This window comes from Stylophora pistillata, chromosome 5 (genome assembly GCF_964205215.1).
Source record: "Stylophora pistillata chromosome 5, jaStyPist1.2, whole genome shotgun sequence".
Lineage (NCBI taxonomy): Eukaryota > Metazoa > Cnidaria > Anthozoa > Scleractinia > Pocilloporidae > Stylophora > Stylophora pistillata.
The window spans coordinates 768,496-790,254 of NC_142523.1; the positions used below are offsets into that span (position 1 = coordinate 768,496).

Genomic DNA, 21,759 nt, shown 5'->3' on the forward strand with positions numbered 1-21,759 from the left:
AGAAAAAGAAAAATAAAGTGTGTAACCAAAGTGTGTAAAGTGTGTATGACGTAGCAAATTTTTGTCAGGTGGTTGAAAACAAAGAATTGTAAATGTCAGCTCAGTACTGGGTTATCCACCTACTAATAAACAAAAGTTTCCACGCTTAGCTTTTCTTTTTTTTTTTTTTTTTTTTCAGGCGAGGATTAGATTAGATTTTGGCGCGCACAGGAAGCTGCGTCCGACGAAATAGCTTCACGGGATTGCAAAAGTTTCAGTTACAGCAAATTATACAAAAAATCTGCACTGGTAGAAATATTTAAGCTTACATCTCGTTTAACGTTTAAAGTGACATATCAATGCCTGCAACCATTATGTTTTATACGAACCTAGCAAACTATTAAACACGTTTTCTTGTGATACCTGCGAAAGTATTTAGTATAATTACCGGTAAGATTTCGCTGACAATCTGATCGATTTCTCTTACATTGTGTACTGAGACTGAAACTTTTCACCACGGGCAAAGCTTTGTCGCACGGCTCAAACAAACATAGCGAGCAACAGCTTCTTTTATATATCCGTATTAAAACACACGAAAGGACTCCAAAGCACACTACACTCTGATTGCACAGAAAAAAACAAAGATTTTCTGGCACCAATCAGATCCCTGCACGACTGCGACCATTTGGAACCAGTCTTGTAAGACAATGTCCCCAGAGGCTCTTCTGCCCTTAACTTGAAATCGACTCACAGCCCCTGGGTCTCCGAGGATGAATCAATACGCGCTCCATTCAAAATATAGACCATAGCATTTTTGAACTGATACAGATAATTGTATTCTAACATTTTCTTTTCATTCGGAACGGCTTCAAATGACTGAAATACGTCCAAAAGTAAACGAGATCGTTGTGTAGTTGTTAGCACGTTTGAACACACAGTTTGAAGAAAACAAAGGATTAAAAATTATATTTTCCCAAGAAAATAAGAATAAAAAATTGGCAGAAAAACGCACATTCTAATTTTTAGTGAGCGGCCCTATCGACTATAGCGAATAAATCTCCTGGTAGAAAAAAAAAAGATTGGCAAAAACTAAAAAGAACTTACAATAAAATCTATATGGAGCCGTACTGTCCGTTGAATTGACCGATCACAAAGCGCAAAGCGCACAGATCGAGGCTGATGAGAGTTAAAATTAATTTTGAAAGATTTTGTAAACTGTTGGAGCCTCAGGATTGTACATTTCGTTGGATTGCGGTTGAGTTTCAGTTTCTTCGGCTAATCCGTCACAACCAAATTAAAAATGTGAAATACAACGTGCTGCCGGCGGAAAATCATGGAAACCACTTGGACATAGGATAAGGGACTAAATCAGACCAGAATTCATAATAATAATAACAATAATAATAATAATAATAATAATAATAATGATAATGACCTTTATTAGCATACTTCCATATAGTGGTTCTTCGCTACTAATATAAGAACTAACTATATAAATAATACTTACAATGAATCATAACTGATAAAATAGTGAATAATAAAAACTATACTAGATTATCCATTACATGTCAGTATGTGTCTCTTAAGATTTATACAAAAAAGTGCATGGTCACTGCAATTCCTTAGCTTCACAGGAAGCTTGTTTTAAATGCAAAAGCTAAGGCGCTTGCGAAAAAAACAAAACAAAAACAAAACAAAACACGCAGAACACTTAAAAAAATTAAGGGTTGAAATTTATATACTGTCTTATAAATATAGTTGACTATGAGAACCTGGCGTGACGTTATGATATTTCTTTGTCCATTTCAAAACTCATTGATCATTTTTAGAAGAATTTCTTTTCGCTTTTTGTCGTCTTGAGAATTCGAATTCCGTTCCTTATAAGGTTTGAATCCGCTTTCTTTAGATTGAACCCTTGAGCCATTGAGCCATTCCCGGTTCTGATTGTGAGGACATTCAGTTTTAAAATAATTTGGTCATCACCTTTGGTTCAGGCGGCAAGGCAAGTTACTTAACGGTATTCTAGGTGAGTATTCTGTTCCCGAGAGGATGTGTTTTGTTATCAGTGTAATGATGAATCACTGTACAAGGTTCGAAGACATACCACTTCCCGAGCACGTAAGTTAGAGGTCTGTTTTGCAAGTCGCGGACGAAGTTATTTTCCCTTTGATTTCCCCGTCGATGAATCGAATTCATAGGGAAAAACGAGATTCGGTGGCTTCAATAATGAAGCGAATAGACGAGAGATTGGCTAAACATTCGTTACATTTCTATTATTATGTGTCATGTGGGTATGGGAAATTATTTCTAGTCCCGCCAAACGGCTTCACATCAGTGACAAACGACGAAAGCAAAACAAGTCAATTCCAAATCGCTGTTCAGTCGTTAGTACGTTTGAATAAACTCTTTAAAGAAAAGAAAAAAATAGCTCCCCAGAAAATGTTCGAAAAACTTACCGAGAAAAGACAAACAGGCATCAGAAATAGCTTTGAATTTTAGCGCGCAGCTCAGTAAAATAAGGCTGTAGAAAGACAAGTAGGTTGTAGAAGAGTTAATTGTCAGTGACAGTGGCAATCAAAATGCGAACATTTATATTTTTCAAATGAAAGTATACGGTATGTCTTAGATTTTGGCTTGATTCTTGATTTTAGTTCTTTCTTTGATACAAACTGTTTATGTTTTAACTTGTAATTCTACCGAGAATGTCATAATCAATAGGTTTTCGTCCGACTCTAACTCTCTGACCCCGTTCTGAATAGGTATCCCGCGCGCTAACCTAATTATCCCTTACGGTTTTACGCTGTTTGTAGACCGTCCAGATACTTCGATGCAAAGTTGCGACGTGATTTACTTGTTTGTATATGTTGTGTTATCTTTTAATGGCGCATACTCTTGCCGTTTCGTCGAGTATTTTTAAATTGGGCAACCTTAATCTCTTGCTATTTGCTATCTGGTCGTTGTTTGATCTTGTAACACAATACGTTCAGTGTCGTCACGAGTACTAAACTGGATTGTGGAGACTGCGTACATTGAACATCATCAGCCTAAAGATAGATGCAACAACCAGTAACACAATATTCATTCTAAATTGATATTCCCCTGTCTAATTTTCATCAAAACAAAGAAAAAAGTATTTTGTATTGATTATTTTTTTTGGAACTTTTGAGCGACTTCCGAAAATGATCTTATTTTGAATGACATACCAAATGAAAGGGAAAGACAAAAATCTCGACAAAAATCTCATTAAGCTCAAATTTAATCGCAATACTTTTTCCTGCGTCACCGTGCAACTTTTAACCCTTATCATATTTTGAAGGCTAACAAATTTGGAAATTATGTAGTGGCAGAGTATTGCATTTCAGTTTAGTGAATGCGTCATAGAAACAATACAATACAATACAATACAATATTCTTTATTTAACGAAGGTGACGTAATTAACCCAATGAGTTATCTAACTTACGGCCTTCACAACAAACCCCCCATCCCACCCCAGGGGAGGACATCCATCACACAGTAATCTCGTGTGTGAGAAATTAACGTCTCCTACCCCAACCATGCAGGAGACGGGACCTCCATTTATTCGTCCCTATCCGAGAAGACTAGAATATCTAACCATTTCTTGATGTTATAGAAAGGTAGCAAAGCGCACGAAAAATCCCCGTATACTCCTGAAACTTGAATCATCATTTATTTATTGATATAAAAAGAGAATATGGCGAGGTGCTAGCGTGTACTGGGCTTATCTCGCTGCATGAGCGGCGCGAGAATATTGCCAACAAGCTCTTTTCTAACGTTCTTGTACCAGGTTACAAGCTGCATAAGCTCCTGCCGCTCAGGAATGTATCTAGAGTGGACTTAAGGAAAAAGCGCGCTTACAATTTACCTGTGGTCCTTACGAACAGGTGCCGTGATAGTTTTATCTTTCATCATTCGCGCACGCTTTGTATAAGCTGACTTTATTGCATGTTACCTAATTTTTAATATTTTAAAAGTATGTTACCATTTCTTATATATTTCTTAATATTGTAAATGAATGCGTAATTCAACCTTTGGTTGCATTGTTTTTCAAATAAACTATCTATCTATCTATCAGAATGCGATGGAACGCTTGCAAATCTTCTCTTTCTATTATTATTTCTAGTTTATCTGTTTTGTTTTTCGTGACATGTCTGTTAAGTAGCTAATTAGCTAAGAACATTTTGGCCACGTTAAATAAAGGTTATTGTATCGTATTGTAAGTCAGTCGCGCACTTTGGCTCATTGCCTAATTAACATTTGCTAGAATGAAAACATAACGTGACGATTTTTCACCGAAAATTTATTTTTTCATATCAGGAATCAGAAACCATTGAAAGAGTTTAATTTCCCAGAAAGACGTCGTTGAGCTCTGTTTAATTTTAGTTCATGCCGGGCTTTTTGAGTTGAGTGCAAGGGGAGTTCAAACTCTTCTTGCTCTTGACGGAGTCTGCAGTTACTGCAGATTAGTTAAACGTTATTGCTCGAAAGGACAACTATTTCCAAATTCGTTTGTTTTGGTGAAGGCGATAACGCGGATCAGGTGGCTTGAGTGTTTAAAGCTATTATTTTACGGGATTGAATGTAATTTTGACCCGTTAAGCACAACTGAAAAAGCGATAATGCTCAAATCACCAATTTGGCTCAAACTTGGCACAAATATATTATGAGTTGACAAATGTGCGCAAATAATAGGTCAAAATATATAATTCTCTGCGAGATATGGAGTCCCCCTGGCAAAACCCCTATTTCCTGCCTTTTTTGCATAATAAATTGACTAAGTTTACATTGCTGTTGTGACAAACAGAAAAGCTATCTTCCGATTCACTCAACTGGGTTGTGTTCTATATCTATCAGACTTCAAGAACATTGAACTGTTATAATTTTCCTATTTCATTTCGTCCGTTACCTCTCCCTGTAAGAAATTTTTATGGGGAACACATTTCATTATCCGTACTGACGCAAAATTTACTTCTCACCAACCGCTTTTGATCTGTTTTTATCAAAATTTCGTACGCCACATCTTTGTTTATTTGCTATAAAATTACACGTAAATACGAGCAATTGCATGTCATAAAGAAAATATGACTTTGTCCGTCAAGCACTCTGCATGATTTGTTAAGGAAGACAGTCTCAATTTGACCTTTAATTTAAAAGCGTCACACATCGATTGCTACTCTAGAGATTCAACAAAGTGTAAAGGCATATTCAAGTGATATGATTTCGATATTCCATTCTCAATTTTGTTGCTGCACTTAGCTAAAGGTGTGCTCAAAAAGAATCATATGCCCCTGAATGAAGCAAACGGGAATTAGGGTTTGAAAGCTAAGATGTACTAAATAACTCGAAATCTCTTCACTGTAGTTATGAATTTTTTTTTTTCCTCCGTAATTTCTTATTTAAAATGATTATTTTACAAGTCCTCATTACGCAGACAAATAGAATCTTCAACCGGTGAGCAAGAAAAGATTACCGAAGTGCTCCGGCATAACTGCGTGGCAAAGTAGAGCGCTCTTATACGGTCAGAAGAACGGATTTCTCTCGGAAAAGTCCTTCATTTCTGCAGTATCTTAATGAAAGATGAACTTATTAACAACAAGCTTGAGTCACGTAACTTGTCTTCGAGAATTTGCAATACTAACAAACAGTAATGCACGCATGAGCGCATTTAGGTTCTTGCTGAAAACACATTTTGAAGTCATTTGAGAACCGTTCTTTGAGAAAATCACGAAATGTTGGAAATGAGAGTCAATTTAATTTCAAGCCAGTTCCTCAGTTACGCACAAGAAGAAGTAGCATATTAAAGAAAACGAGATAACCATACAAAGTTTGGCTTTGAATCTCCAGTAAATTGTAAAGAACATAAGCACGAGCAAGCCTCTTCTAAATTGTACGTTGCGCCACGTGGCCGGCATACGCTCAAGGTTTTCAAAACACTAGAAGACCTTTTACATTTCAGAAAATCGGAAACAGACCCCAGACGACAGAAGTACGGGCCACGTTTGTGTGCTACTGTGAACAAATAGAGGACCAGAAGTCCTCCTGACCAGTTGTGGTAAATTTGACGAATCAAGGGAACTTAGCCAATCCAAACTCAGTTACATATCGCTAATCAAGTACCAAGCCATCCTGAACGCCCTCACAGAACACACATCTAATGCTTGGTTTATGCCGCAGGCTCAAAGCACGAAAACTCTAGTTTCTGCGACATGATGATGACGAATCTTTCCTATTGTTTTAAATGTGAGCCTCATCAAACATATCATTGAATACTCGCCTTGAAAGGTGGCAGAACAACTTTCTAACTACTTCCGCTCAAAAATATGTTGGCTGCAGTGCATTGAGAATTAATCGTCTTCTAGCGGTGGTTTAAATAAGACAGATGTCAGAGATAACTGTTACTTTAGGTCGGTTTCTTGTCGATCCAGATGTCTTCTCTGCCTGTAGATTGAAGAGCAGTCGAACAGAACGGAAAGCATCTGACGAACCCAAAGCAACAATTTTTACTACCCCTGGAGGCCGGAAGAGAGATGAAGATATTTTTAAAGAAAACAAAGTCCTTAAAAATGTAGAGAATATGTAAGTAAAGGGACAATTTCCATCAATACAATGAGTTTTAATAAAAAAATGCGTAAAACATTTGTTCCACAATGGTTACCAACAATATAAAAAGTACTGCACAGCACACGCGCTCAAAGCGAACAACATACAATACCGACTATCACCCGAAGCTCATAATCGAGTCATATACGTGACTATCACACAAAAGTTTGCACTTTTAAAAACTTTGCTCAAACTATAATACCCTTAACGTGAAGCATTGTAACTTGATTGTGCCAATTACAAAGTGCTTGAATCTTATCAGTTCTTACGAAGTTGATTGATTGATTGCTGTATACAAAACCAAACGATTAGATATCTTGTAATCAGACGGTTCAACAGCCAATTAGATCTTAGTACCAACTGTTTTTAATCAACACTAGCCAGTGAATGCTGACCCCTAGGAATTGCATGTAGTTTTCTCGTGATCTTCAACGTAAAACAGAAAATGAATGAAGTTAACTTGCGAGAAGAAAACGTTTCTATGTTAACTATCTAACGAACAATTTAGCTGTACTGAATAAAAAAACCAGATACCAATACAATTGCTATAATTAACAATTAAATGAATGGATCTAAGAATAGATGGTAGACGAATTATAAAAATTCCTCAAGTTCTCCAAAAGTGTGTTTCTTGCACTCTCTTATTGACACAATGAATTTGATACTAAGAATTTACATCGTACAATTCAAGAATAATTACGTTCGTAATTTTAATTAACTTTTGCGTTTTCTACTCAGCTATTTTGAAATTATAACCTGAATTGTAATCCACTAGCAATGGATGTACATTCCATATCAAAACTTTATCAAAAAATGCCTAATAGCTACGTAATCACAAAACACTGTTGTGCACACAATGAAAAAAGTGATCAAACTCTCACGCAGTTGCTACACCATGTTAGTATACAAAAACAAAAGTTCGTGAGAGTTCATTTGTTAAGGATATGCAATTCCATAACACTCTTTCCTGCACTGGTCATTGATCCATCCACGTGAAACCCATAACCTATATCTTTCTTATGCCAGCCGTTATCGCCTCTAAAGGGATTTCCGTAGTACATATCTTCGTACATCTGTTGACTAGCTCTCAACTCACCATGGTAAACCCTAGCATCCCACCAGTTGCTGTAAAAGTTGTAGTCGAATGGTACGCTGAACATGACTCCCACGGTCTTATGCACAGTTGGCATGTAATAGGCGATTACAGCCACGCATCCTGTAGCTACGGGGCCGTTCGTCTTCCTGGCAGTATACAGAGCCGCCTGATCTTTCTCCACGAATCGGGGTAAAAGATCATCAGATGTACCAGATCGAAAGTATGTATTGAGAGCCCTCCATTGATAAGGCGTTTCATTGGCAATGCCGATGGCAATCTTGCGTTCGATCGACCCCAACGCGTCAAGCAGGGTTTGTAGAAGTTCTTTGGTCAGCGAGGCCACTGCTATCACTGTACCAGGGTCCACTCGCTTGTTCTGGTTATGTTTCTTCGCTGAATAGAAATTATTATAGGAAACCTTAGCTTTGTAAAGAATTTTTGAGAGTGTCTTAACAAGAATGTTTATATCAGAATATCTGTATATGCCGCTTCATTGTTTAATAAACTATTCCTTTTACCTTGAAGAGGTGCATGTAACAGTGCAAACAGAATAAGGCTGAAAAGATTGTTATGCACACTCTTTTTTAAAGGAAAATTAGCAAAACGAAGCTGTATGTCGATAAATAGACAAACATGCTTACCTAGTTCTCGTTTAGTGTTTTCCGTTTCTCTGATAGGCTTGCCGGTTTCGAAGTGGGCACCTGTAAACAGAGTAAGGATACATCATTAAATTGGGTGGCCGGATTGGCGGGTGGCAGTTCATCAATCCTTCCTAACAACCCTAAGACATAAAACGCAAGGTAAAGTAGAAAAAGTAATTTCGATTGATGCGTTATGCATGCCTAACTAGAAGGTAATCATATTGAAAAATTACAATTCAGCAAAAAATGGGTCCCTATAAACATTCTTTGTTTGCAGTAAGATTATAGACCAACAACACTTCCTACCTCGAAACTATTGCGGTTTAATTTATTCTGATGAGGGTTTGTCGAAGATCAAACTTAGGACGTGAGGGTGTCAGTGCGACAGTAATCAAAATTGTACGGGCTTCCTTAGAAGTTGCGTCAAACTATAACCGAAGAATTGTTCAGCTGCTCAATGCAGAAGTGAAACAAAATTTCCAAGAGTAAGTTTGCAAGAGAGGTGTCAGAATGTGCCGGATTTATTGTTCTATTCCTGCATGAGGGTGTAAACGATTTCATTATTAAAGACCATGAACGAACAAAGTCAAAGGCGCTTTTTAAAATAAATTAATTTAACAAAGGATACGAATTTAGCCAAGGAACTCTACAGTGGAACAGTATGAACACATGTGCTTACCCATGTCTCGTTTGACGTTTCCCATTTCTTTAAAATCTTCTTTAAATTCAATGTGGGCACCTGAAAACAAATGAGGTTTTCGTTTTCTTTTTTTATCAAATCTCCAGTCTCATCCAAGTCCATATATAGCATAGCAAATTGGCCACATTTTGAAATAAGAATGATTGAATATTGATAATGTTTATTGAGGGCTGAAAATGTCGAAAGCAACAATATCCATCGTTGTTTACCACGAAAAAGAAACGAAAAAAAATTTCCGGTTCTAGCGTTACTCACATACATATGTACATAGATTGTCACAGAAAATACAATTGGATGGAGTCGCTCGCTGGTTTTTTTAACTGTTTCTCTGATTGACTAGAATAATTCCCTTAAAGCTAAAAACATCAAAGCTTAAAGGTCTTGTGACAGATCGACAGAAATTCAGAGGGCGGAAAATTAAGAGTATAGCTTCTACATCATATCAGCCGAATGTCTTCTCCAGCTTCAATTTCTTTAAAGTTTTGCGAATTGGAACTTCAAGAGCTCCTTTAAAGCCTCTGTAAATACCTGATACACAGTATCCCATGAAACACACGGCAAGGATATAAAATGACAAAAGTGCACACATCTTCATTTTCATCTTAGTTTGGTTGCAGTAAACTCTATAATAGAAACGAACAAGATTAGAATGGCTTTTTTGGAGGAAACTTCATGCGAGCAAATATAGACCAATAGCGATCAATTTCTTAAGTGATTATGTCTGTAAATAAGTGTTCTAGTCGGATTCGTTGGCAACGGTCCACAAAGGCTATAATCGGACGAGTCAAATCGGAAAGTTCAACAGCTAATGAAAATCAAGATGCAAAATATCACCAGTAAATAAGATTTAACTACCTAGTTAGCTTTGATGTACAAAACTGAAAGAAAGATCGGTTCTTCATACTATGAATGAAGGAAAAAATTCCTAGTTTGAAGACTTTACTCTTCGTGACCAAAGGTTACCCATATACCGTTGACTTATAGAGCTAAGAAAACCATACAGTTGCAAAAGTTTGAACTAAATTAAGTCCAGCTTTAAAAAAGTGAAAAAATATTGCGTAGTTTGATGCACTAGGCCCATCCTGGAAAAAGTTTGGCACAGATGCATTGAAGTGACTCCGACATCTGATAGCCTGTTTGTGTCACTGAGTGAGCTTACCTTCGTTAGGTGCGAGCCTTTCTCGTGCAATCACAGTTAGACTGATCCGACCTTCTCAAGCCAAGTGCTGCGCTGCGACTAACGAATTTTCAAAAGTCTCCCCCATTTAAGGAGTTTATTCAGAAATGTCTGGACGCCGAAAGATAAATGATCTGATTGTTTCCTTTGTCAGTGACAGGAAACAATCGTTGAATGCGACGAACTAAACATAACAAGCAATTTACACCCCAGCCATGATTGATGATTATTCGAAAAATGTCTTTTTTACAGAATTGTAAGCGGAACCTTTCGGACGCCGACAGGTGAATGACTTGATGTCTCTGTTATCAGACAAAAGGGTTCATAGGCGGCTTCGAACTTTTAACAATAGGCCAAGGAAGAAGGCACGAAACATTTTGCAATCAGACCATATAACTGCATAACTATGTATTGTAGCAAATGGAGTTAAAATCATAGAATGCGACTCAAATGCTAGTTGCTTAATTTTCCATTTTCTTGTTCTCCTTAAACGCAGAAAAAGGCGGAGTCTAGTTATATGGATAACAGATAAGTGTATTGTGGCTATCTAAAAGGCGCTGTTTTGTAATTTTATTACGCAGTTGCATGTGGATTGTTATTGAGAAATCGTGTTTTGTTTCCATCTATTTTTGGATCACAATGGACACGCCCTCCCTTCCAACAAAGGACTGGAACATTTCGGATTTTGTAAGAAGGTGGAGTCTACTAAAACCACTACAATTTATTTTTTAAAAGTTTCAGCACACATTCCATTGATCGCTTTGCAGGAAACTTTTCAGTGTCTTTTGCCAAGTTATATCAGTAATGGATCAGTGTATTCTGGCTGTCGAAATGTGCTGTGTCACTGACATGTTTTGAAATTTTATAGTTCAGTTGCTTACGAGTTGTTCATGCGTAATCGTGTTTTGTTTCCATGCTTGTCTGAATCAAAATGTACACATTCTCTCTTCCGAAATCATAACACATTCGTGTGTTTGGCCTGGAAGCACAGTTAGACTATTTCGAATCTTTGAAGTGCTCCACTGCGATTGGCGACTCTTTGAGAGTATGTGTTATTCACAGAAGTGCCTTCAAAGCCTCCTGGACGCCGAAAGATGAATGACCTAGTTGTTTCCACTATCAGACAAAGGGATTCATAAGCAGCTATGCATGCAACTATACATAACAAACCGTAAACATTAACGCCGCGATTGACGATTGTTCCGGAAACTGTTCTAATTAAAGTCTATGGATGGGCTGTCTGGACACTAAAGAGAGAATAACTTAATTGTTCTCTTTCAGCAGTCGTACCAAAGTATTTCTGACACTTTAATAAAACTCGCGACTTATGTGAACATACCTTATCTTATCTTATTATCACTCAAAGGGGTTGATAAGCAGTCAGGCGTATATTGGGAAAAACCACTAGAAATAACTAAAATAACTAAAACTATAGAATGCAACTCAAATACTAGATGCTTAATTTTTCCTCTCTCTTGTTCTCTTATAAAACCCAAGAAAAGACGGAGTCTAGAACATACAACAGAATTTATCTTTTAATAGTTTTGTAGCAATTCAACACACACTGCATTTAATAGGCCAAGTTCCATTGATAACAGATAAGTGTGTTGTGGCTATCTAAAAGGTGCTGTCCCACGGACGTGTTTTGCAATTTTATTACTCAGTTAGAGGTGGATTGTTATTGACAAATCGTGTTTTGTTTCCATCTATTTTTACACCACAATGGACACGCCCTCCCTTTCGACAAGGGAATGGAACATTTCGTCGGATTTTGTAAGAAGGCGGAGTCTACTAAAACCACTAGAATTTATTTTTGAATAGTTTCAGTTAGACTGTTTCGAGTATTCGAAGTGCTCCATTGCGATTGACGAGTCTTTGAGAGTTTATTATATATAGAACCTTCTGAACGCCGAAAGATGAATACCTTAAATGTTTCCACTATCAGACAAAGGAGTTCATAAGCAGCCATGTGTGTTACTATACATAAAAAATCCATTAACATTAACCATCAACGCTGTGATTGACGTTTCTTCAAAAAGCTGTTCTTTTTACAGGGTTGAATTGAGAGCCTTTTCGATGCCAGAAGTTAAATGAGTAAATTTTTTCCTTTATTATACAATGGGGTTGATTCAGGGCTGTCTGCACACCGAAAAGGGAATGACTTAAACATTTCAGTTTCTTTCGCCAAGCTATATCGATAAGCGTATTGTGGCTGTTGAAACGTGCTGTGTCTTTGAGATCTTACGCAATTTAATTAAGCACTGCTTATGAGTTGTTCACGCGGAATTGTATTTTTTTTTATTTCTATGCATTTCTACATCAAAATTGACACGTCTTCGCTTTGGAAATCACGCCACGTTTCGAGACCGAAACAATTCTTCGCATGCTATGGAATTTCTGCTCTCTTGTGAGTCTCGCCTGCAAACACAGTTGGACTGTTTCGAGTTCTAGAGGTGCTTCACTGCAATTAAGGACTCTATGAGAGTCTTTCCCATTTACAGAAGTTCTTTCAGAGCCTTCTGTACGCTGAAGGATGAATGACTCAGTTGTTTCCGTTATTCTGTCAACAATAGGCTTAGGAAGAAGGCACGAAACATTTCGCAGTCAGACTAGGTAACTGCATTGAAAGAATTAAAAACCGCAGAATGCGATTCAAATACTAGATGCCTAGTTTTTCTACTTTCTTTTTCTCCTAAAAAACAGGGAAAGGTGGAGTTTAGAACACACACCAGAATATACTTTAAGATAGTTTCGTTGCAATCTAGTACACGCTGCATTACAATGTATGGATATAATATTGCATTGAAAACGCTGTTATGAATTATAACGGAGAAGTGTATTCTGGGTGCTGTCTGACTGACATGTTATATCGATAATAGATAAGTAGGTAGGTATTTCGAGAGGTCAAGCCAGCCACTGTTAACCAACGATGTCTAGTTTATAAATTTCAATGTAACCTATACGATGCAGGATATGTTGGTTACATTCGTGGCCACCTCCACGAACGCGTTGATGGACACACACACAAAAAAATCGTTGTCAATTTGTAAACATCATTTTAGCGAACATAACTCGAACATACCACCTCGTCTTTCAAAACAATTTCACGAGCTTACTAAATGTTCTAAGAAATTTGATCGCCTAATTAAGGAGATGCTTCTATAAGAAAACTTAAACCATCCCTAACCGTGCAAACGGACTCGATTTGCGCAAATGTATTCACTTGAAGAATTTGTGACCCTCAACGGTTATTATGCTAATTTGTAGAGACCATAGAAATAAAATCTTCGCATTCAGCTATTCACTTTGCCTTGAGAATGGTGTCGTGATGACGCCGAAACGTAGGCTGTTAACATTAATACTAGCTTGCTTATAAAAATTTTCTTACAAAAAAACCGACTTATCTGTGGTAAGTAATTTTCCTACATAAGAAAACCGATCAGTGTGTTCTAATAGATCAAAATACGGTATAGCTGATTTAAGAACATACGCCTCAATTCTTACACTATTAGTATATTTTGGCTGTCGTTAAGTGGTTTCACTGACATGTTTTACAGTTTTATCGCTCTGTTGTTCATCAGTTGTTCATGTGGAATCGTGTTTTGTTTCCATGTACATTTGCATTTCGCATCAAAATGGACTCACCCTTGCTTCCAACAAAAGACTGAAACATTTCATCGAATACTATAAGTACCGGGGAATCTAGTGCAAACACCAGAGTATGTTTGTGGAAATTTTCAGTAATTATTGCATTGATCGTTTGATGAGAAACATTTCAGCTTTTTTCGTCAAGTCGATAATATCATAAAAATGTATCATGGCTGTCGAAACGTGCTGTCTCAGTGACATGTTTGATTACAAAAACGCCAAGCAAACACGTAATAAAATGCACAATTATGGCACTCTTTGTTGGTTTTCGCTATTCCCTTACATTTCTTTAAATAAGCACAAAGACTTTTGGCAACTGAGGTAAAGGACTGGTAAAATTTAGACGCTGTTATTTGACTTGCAGTGCTTTTTGTGCGGCCTTGTTTGCCTGTTTTGGTAATATTATCTTTAATGTTCACCACACATCTTTAGAGTCCTAGTCTCTGGAGAGGCGAGTAGAACAATAGAGGCTCTTCTTTTTCTTAATTTCATTTTAATAACCTTACGTACGTAGTCTTAAGCAGTTCTTAGGGACCTTAAAGCAGTCAGGACGGCGACGCCAAGGAAGACGTCGGCTACAAACTGAATTTATACTTTTAATTACAATTTCAAAAACGGCTGCATGTGTTTACCATCTCGTACGGCGTCATAACTCAACCTCAAAATAACATCTAAAAGTAGCGTTGAGTTCCAAATGAAAAGTTTTAAAATGCACGTGCTGAGCTGTTGTTCCGCCAATTAGATTTTTTGTTTTTCGACGTCCCCGTTGCCGCCATTCTGGTTTGCTTTAGGTCCATTAATTAATAGCATTCCAGGCCTGATGAGGTGTCTGAGCTAATTCCAAAATATCCCAAGGCATATCATTCAGAACCACCTTGTTTTTCCAAATATTGCTGAATAATCTTTCTATGCAAAATCGCTTCAGCGCTCAAAGTCCCAGTTTTGACAGCGTCCACGATCAAAAATGACGCAAATTGCCGCGCTCGTCTTTCAGAAGACTCTGGTTCAAGGAATTTTTTTGGCTTCAGATATTTAGATCAATCCTTTGACTGGGGGCGCAAGCTCTCTACAGGAGGACAATATCACAAAGCTTTGTATGGGAGTTTTGGCTCCGCTCTGTAACTCCGGTAATAAAAGAGAAAATTAAATCTAACCTTCCATTGGTGTTGTTTGTGATATTTTTGTTCTGTGGTTGTGATTAAAGGCCATTTCATAGAATTTTAGCCGAGCTCTCATCCCACCACAGCCTGTACTAAGAAGAAGGAAACCGGAGGAAGGCTTCGTCAGACCAACGGACTGACCCTCTCGCGAATATTGCTCGATTCTCAGAATAAACCACGTCTCCTTGCTTCGAGACTCTGCATCACGAAAGCCAGATAGTTTTCCTTCAAGTCAATGGAGAAACATTCTATAAAAGCTCTGCTGTCGAGGAATCAATCCAGCGAGAATTTTAGATGACCAGCTATTTTGAAGCCGTTCGAACCCGCCGCAGCAACTTCTTACGCAATTCGGAGACAGTTAGGTACCCCCATGGTCTAACATACTAGGCCAAGTACAAATACTCAGCCACTCGGGAAAAGGAATATTTTTCGTTTAATTAATTTTTTATATTTTCAAAACTATTTACACCCATGAATAATTTTTTGAAACTGAAAAAAAAAATGTCTCCGTAAAAATTACTAGCGTGTCTAATGTTTATGGACCTCCTACTACTTCATTCCTATTCTTGTGAGAAAGTTAATCAAACATGACCTTGTTAAAAGACCCCACAGGCAGGAGGTAATTTTATGCAGTTTGGCTAATGATGATTAAAAGCTGGCTTAAATTTTAAAAGAATAATTGACACAGCCGTTAGCTGGACTGGACTTGATGACGTAGGAACCGCTGGATTTGAGTCTCGTTTGTTCACCACCTGGTCATGCTGCTTCCCTAAGAAAGAGCGAAAATTTTTACCTCTCAAAGTGGCATCGTCAAGTCTTTCTTTATCTTGGAAATCCTTTCCCATATCTTCAATAAAAATACGTGATAAAGCCATTTTAGTTTCTCAAATCTTGTTTTTTTTTTTATCAGCATCGATACTTAAGATTTCATAGCGGAGCTCGCAGCGTCACAATGTAGCCTCATACTTCTAAAAACTGGTAATAAAACAGAAACCTATCAAGCTGAAGAAAGTTGGTCGAACGACCAAAATTTGGTGGCTTATGACCGTACGTCCGTATGTACAAGGTGCTACTTTTAGTATTCGCGGCCGACTGCATTTGGGAGCTCGAAACTAGCTAGGGAGACGGAGATGGTAAAACGCACGCGAGAATTGCTGCTGTCAAATGTCTCCGGTTATCTAGTCACGGGAAAGTCACCTTTTTATAAAATGTACAACATTCCGTGATTTAAACAGTCGAATTTGTTGAATTTGTTTTCTTTCTTTCTTTCATACCATTACATGTGCTTTTGTCGCAATCAAGTTTTACTCCAGACTGGTGTGAATCCTTTCGCCATAACTGAAAAATGAAAAACAAAACATGATTTAAGCTTTTAAAGATACCTTAATTTTTTCGCCTTTACAGACTGTAACTTTAAGTTTGTTTTTGCATATCAATGGTTGAAATTGTTACAATTTCCTTCCAATTCAATGTGTATCATTTGTAAAAAGTAGTTTATTCCAGACAGAAAGTTCTATTACTAACTACTACATCAAACTAAAACTTTATGCACCTAAATATACAGGTGTAAAATAGCCACGATAGCCTTGTTTTACATCCATCGAACGTGCGTGTAAAACATTGAAGTCACTTTGCAGATTGTTTTGAAATCCTGGGATGGTTGTTAAAATTCAGAGTGGCCTCATAATTTATATTTGACTGACTCGATGGAGGCTGAAACAAACTGATTTCTTTTTATGATACATCGATCGGCCTAAAAACATTAACTGGAACCTTTTTGTCCGAAAACTACAAAGAATGGGTATAAATGTTCTATATTTTGGAAAGTTGAAACGGTAAGTTGGCCACCGTAACGATTACAAAAGCTGACGTTAGCCCTTCGTCGGAGCAAAAGGGCCCCGACGAAGGCCTAACGCTCGAAACGTCAGCTTTTGTAATCGTTACGGTGGCCAATTTACCATTTCAACTCTGTTGATATATTCAAATTATTTCGTTACTCCCACCGACGCAGCCCCAAACAGTTTTTTTCGAAACTATCAGCCTTTATTCTATATTTTGGGTATGCTCAATGCTTTTTGCATTAATTGCCATCGGTCTAAACGAAATACTTAAAAAGAAAAAAAAGCTGTAGATACTTTCGTTACATCCCACGTCAAACTATGACGGAAAACATTCTTTAACTCTTTTTTTTTGTGCTTAAAGGGTCATGATGACATTCAATCTCGAAAAATAATAGCTTTAAATACTCAACCCACCTAATTCGCCTTGCCGCCTTCACAAAAGAAACGACTTTGGAAATAATTGTCCTTTCGATCAATAACATTTAACTATTCTGCTGTAACTACAGACTCCGTCAAGCGCAAGAGGAGTTTGAACTCCCCTTGCACTCGACTTAAAACGCCATGAACCAAAATAAAGGAAGCTCAGCAGCGTATTTATGGGAAATTAAACTCTTTCGATGATTTCTGATTCCCGAAATGAAAAAATAAATTTTCAGTGAAAAAACGTCACGTCATATTTTCATTCTAGGTTATGTTAATTAGGCAGTGAGCTAAAAAGCGTGACTGACTTGCAAATTACCATCCGTGGCATTCTCTTTCCGTATAAATAAACAAATTATGATTCAAGTTTTACGAGGATACGGGGATTTTTCTCGGGGGTATCTCTGTGTAATCGTGCGGTTTCTATGACGCACTTACGAAATTGAAATGCAATACTGTACCACTGCATAATTTCCAAATTTGTTAGCCTTCAAAATATGATGAGGGTTAAAAATTGCACAGTGACAGAGGAAAAATTATTGCGATTAAATTTGAACTTAATGTACCGTTATTTGAAGAGGATTGGGTCGCATATGAGATAAAATACAATTCTGGCCGATAATTTTTTCTTTATCGTTCAAAATAAGATTATTTTCGAAAGTCGCTCATTGATTGTAACTGAACATCTAACATACGTCATTTTATCATACAGGAAGATCTATGGAAACTTCCATGCACAATTGTCTGGCTCGATCATGACTGAAAAATTGTTTATTTGTGCCACGTTGCTGGAAAATCCATGAAAATTTCCATGCACAGGTGTAGATCAATTTTAACTAAGCAACTCTTACATTTTCCATGTTAATGGAAGATCCATGGAAATTTCCATGCACAATTGTCTGGCTCGATCATGACTGAAAAATTCTTTCATTTGTGCCATGTTGCTGGAAAATCCATGGAAATTTCCATGCACATGTTTAGATCAATTATAGCTGAACATCTTACATTATACCATGTTAATGGAAGGTCTATGGAAATTTCCATGCACATGTCTAGATTCAACTTTGAAATTGACTTATAACAGCCATAATCAACTCACAAGGTGATCAATTTGAATATTAAACATGAATCACACTCTACGCAAAGTCGATCATTATTGAAAGGGAAATACCAAATTTACCAAATTAAACTAGCTCGCAACGGAAAGGCATGCTAACGGAAATATAATAATCTGGATATATCAACAAAGTTGAAATGGTAAATTGGCCACCGTAACGATTACAAAAGCTGACGTTTCGAGCGTTAGCCCTTCGTCTTTCGCTCCGACGAAGGGCTAACGCTCGAAACGTCAGCTTTTGTAATCGTTACGGTGGCCAATTTACCATTTCAACTTTGTTGATATATCCAAATTATTTCTTTACCCCCACCGGCGCAGCCCCAAACAGTTTCTTTAGAAACTATCAGCCTTTAATGGATATAAATTACCACTCACAATCGCAATGATTGACCAAATTTCGGGTAAATCCACCAAATTTGCGGGTAAATTTCTGGAGAAAATCCGGGTCCTCCACCACATTTGTTGAGGGGTTTGTACAACTCGCCTAGCTAAATTAACCAGAGGTACTAGGACTCTTCAGAGGAACTTCAGTGTGGGTAAAACTCAAGGTCAGCTTTACCAACACAAACACGGTCACCTATAAAACTAATTATTCTCAAACATAACAAGCGATTAAAATGTCTAACACGGCAATAAGGAAATCCGCGAGCTGAGCCTAGTTCAAGTACACGCTAAAAATAAAAGACCAAAACTATAAATCTACCAAAACAACCCGTAGGCGCAAAAGGTAAGGCTTAAAAAAACAAAAAGCTCAACTGAAAGAAACCTCAAATATGACGACTTCTAATTCACTTCACAACAGTTGTTATTTTCCAAAGTTACCAAGTGCAAGGTAGTTTTCGTTAAAAAATTGACTGTGGCTACTTGTTAGCTTTTAAAAAAAACTTCACTTAAATCCTGAATTGGTGTAAAACAATCACTAAATCTTGAATACAACATTTCCATGTATCTTGCTGTAGGCTCAATTTCTTTTAGTTGCAGACATGTGACAGTCTGTTGAAGTCTATTCATTTAGGTATCTACCGAGGTTTTTTATCTTGCCTTTTCAAGTCGCAGTTCGGTTCCGCACTCGGCAGAATACTGATAAACAAATAATACATATTTTCAATTTTTTTTCTCCATTTTGTTCAAGGTATGTTACTCTTGCGTGGAAATAACCACGTAATGATTTGGTTTTATCGACTGAATTGATAATTTGAAGTGGCCACCGTAAAGTGTTTCAAAAGCTGACGTTTTGAGCGTTGGGGCTACCGCTCGTAATGTCATTTTAAAAAAACTCTACGGTTGCCACTTCACATTATCAACTCAGTTAACACAACTGCCATTACTCATGTACTCGTCAGAGCGAATGACAAAGGGCTAACGCTTGAAACGTTAGCTTTTTAATTCTTTACAGTGGCCAGTTTACAATTTCAACTTAGTCCATAAAACCAAATTACCTTGTTACCCCCACCGACGCAGCAGCACAGTTTCTTTAGAAACTTTCATCCTTTATTCATTATTCTTAATAAGTTTGGCTGTAAAATTGATAATTGACAGTATAGATTGTGATTGGTGGCGGGGAGTTGTTTTGGATAGATGGGAGATAATGTCTTAAAAATGTCTGCACTAGTCGGTCAAGGGACGTCCTTCGTAAAGAAAACTGGTTTTTAATAGCACCTCTATGGCTAAAAACACGAAATATATGGCCTAAAAGTTCATAGCGAGCATCTCACTTGCATACTAACATACAAAGCGTCGTAAACAACTGAATCATTTATTTCATATCAAAACGCCATCATGCGCAAGTTTATAACTTGCTGACATCAAGACACTATGCAAAAATTTAAATAGTTTAACGCGAGGCCTCTAAATTAATCATTTTTAATAACATCATTGTGTAGCTTTGTAACTTCAAAAATGTTCATTCTGTATGAAAACGCTGCATCGCCAAAGAATACTGAAGAAAGATGGTAGGTTATGAGCTCAGTAAAGAAATATAGGAAAATATCTTCCGTTTGGTCACAAGCGTAGGGCAAAGAATGAAAACATTCTGAGTCCCCTCGAGGAATTGTATCCTGCAGCACCAACTATGCAACTACGTAGCTATTTCATCCAAAAAGGAACAGAGATAATCGCGTAGATAAATAAAGAAAACGTGATACGAATTTCACGCAGTTATTTCGTAATTTTGTAAGTTTGTAGAGGTTCACTTGCAGATCTTAACATGCAGCCTACATTGACCTGCGCTTGCCATAATCCCCTTTACACTGTAACCTTCACCTATTGGTTTCTCATGCCAGCCATCATCTATCCCCTTTAAGAGGTTCGTCATTGTAGTACATGTCAGACCACATACTACAATTAGCTTCCTTCCTACTGGAATAAACCTTAGCATCCCACCAATTATCAAACAAATTGCGGTCGAATGGCACACTGAACATGACTGCTACCGTCTATTTGTCTCCTGGGATTTAGAAGGTGATAACACCCACACTTCCTCTTGCCAGACCAGTTGGTTTGGTTGCAGTGGACAACGCTGCTTCTCCGCTTTCCACGAACTCGGGTAAAATATAGAAATATGTATTCATTGCACTCCACTTGTGAGATGTTTCATTGGCGATGCCAACGGAAGTTCCTCGCTTTGTGAATGGCATTGACTCAGAAACATCTTCCAGATTTTTTGGGCCTAATTTATCAGCTGCTATCGCAGGATCCATCGCGTTTTTCTGTGAGTCAATAACACAAAACCCAGGTTCAAAGCATATTTAACTGAACATTAATTAGATTTTCTTCAATACGAAAATGACACGACTCGGTCGTAATGAGAGGGAATTGAGTGTGAAATTCAGGACTACCGGGGCTTGAGCCTTCTACTATTTTGAGATCTTATACAATTCTTAAAATCCCGATGAGATGAAAATTAACAACAAGAGCTACAAAGTTAATCGCTTGAGATACAGCCTTTCGCATCGTTTTCCCCTTTTGAACTATTGATAACATAAACAGGGCTAAAAGGAAATTTTACCGTGTATAAACAAACAAGGGCTATGCATGACTTGCTTAGAAAAGTCCGATCTATTTTCCTTTCAGAGACTCAAGTAATTGTAATATGGGGCATTCCGCATATTCAAGTGATAAAAGCTTTTGTAATTCATTCTCCACTTTGCTGCTGCTGCACTTGATTTACGATGTAATCAATTAAAACATTTTTGCGGCTTAATGAAATTTTTCCAAGTCATCAAAGAAGTTTTAGAAAGTCAAGAAAAAAGCTTTTAAAGATCCTGGTGAGATGAAACACCAACAGACACAACGTTAGCTGAGATATCACTTCCGTTTGGTTTCCTTTGAATTAAGTTACTGGTAATATAAACAGCGCTAT

The 21,759-nt window shown here is 37.4% G+C and overlaps 1 protein-coding gene and 2 pseudogenes across 2 annotated transcripts in view; 1 reads left to right on the top strand and 2 right to left on the bottom strand.

Moving 5' to 3' along the window:
• LOC148729743 (DELTA-stichotoxin-Hcr4a pseudogene) overlaps nucleotides 1-21,759 on the top strand; it is a 164,356-nt pseudogene that overhangs the window by 87,350 nt on the left and 55,247 nt on the right. The window lies entirely within an intron of this gene.
• On the bottom strand, nucleotides 6,591-10,332 carry LOC148729750 (DELTA-stichotoxin-She4b-like). The gene is made up of 5 exons (XM_088760466.1): nucleotides 10,195-10,332; nucleotides 9,564-9,658; nucleotides 9,015-9,074; nucleotides 8,336-8,395; nucleotides 6,591-8,087 (listed from the first exon to the last, which is right to left on the bottom strand). Exons 2-5 carry the CDS (start codon nucleotides 9,634-9,636, stop codon nucleotides 7,528-7,530), a joined length of 753 nt encoding a protein of 250 aa, XP_088616592.1. The 5' UTR covers nucleotides 9,637-9,658; nucleotides 10,195-10,332; the 3' UTR covers nucleotides 6,591-7,527.
• LOC148729751 (DELTA-stichotoxin-She4b pseudogene) lies at nucleotides 20,535-21,488 on the bottom strand (annotated as a pseudogene).

Bases quoted from the DNA above. Each gene is read 5' to 3' on its own strand.
- LOC148729750 (XM_088760466.1), bottom strand. From the start codon at position 9,636: ATGAAAATGAAGATGTGTGCACTTTTGTCATTTTATATCCTTGCCGTG. The intron at 9,075-9,563 runs GTATTTACAGAG...ATTTGTTTTCAG, and splicing joins CATGGGATACTGTGTATCAG to GTGCCCACATTGAATTTAAA. The intron at 8,396-9,014 runs GTAAGCACATGT...CTCTGTTTACAG, and splicing joins AAACGTCAAACGAGACATGG to GTGCCCACTTCGAAACCGGC.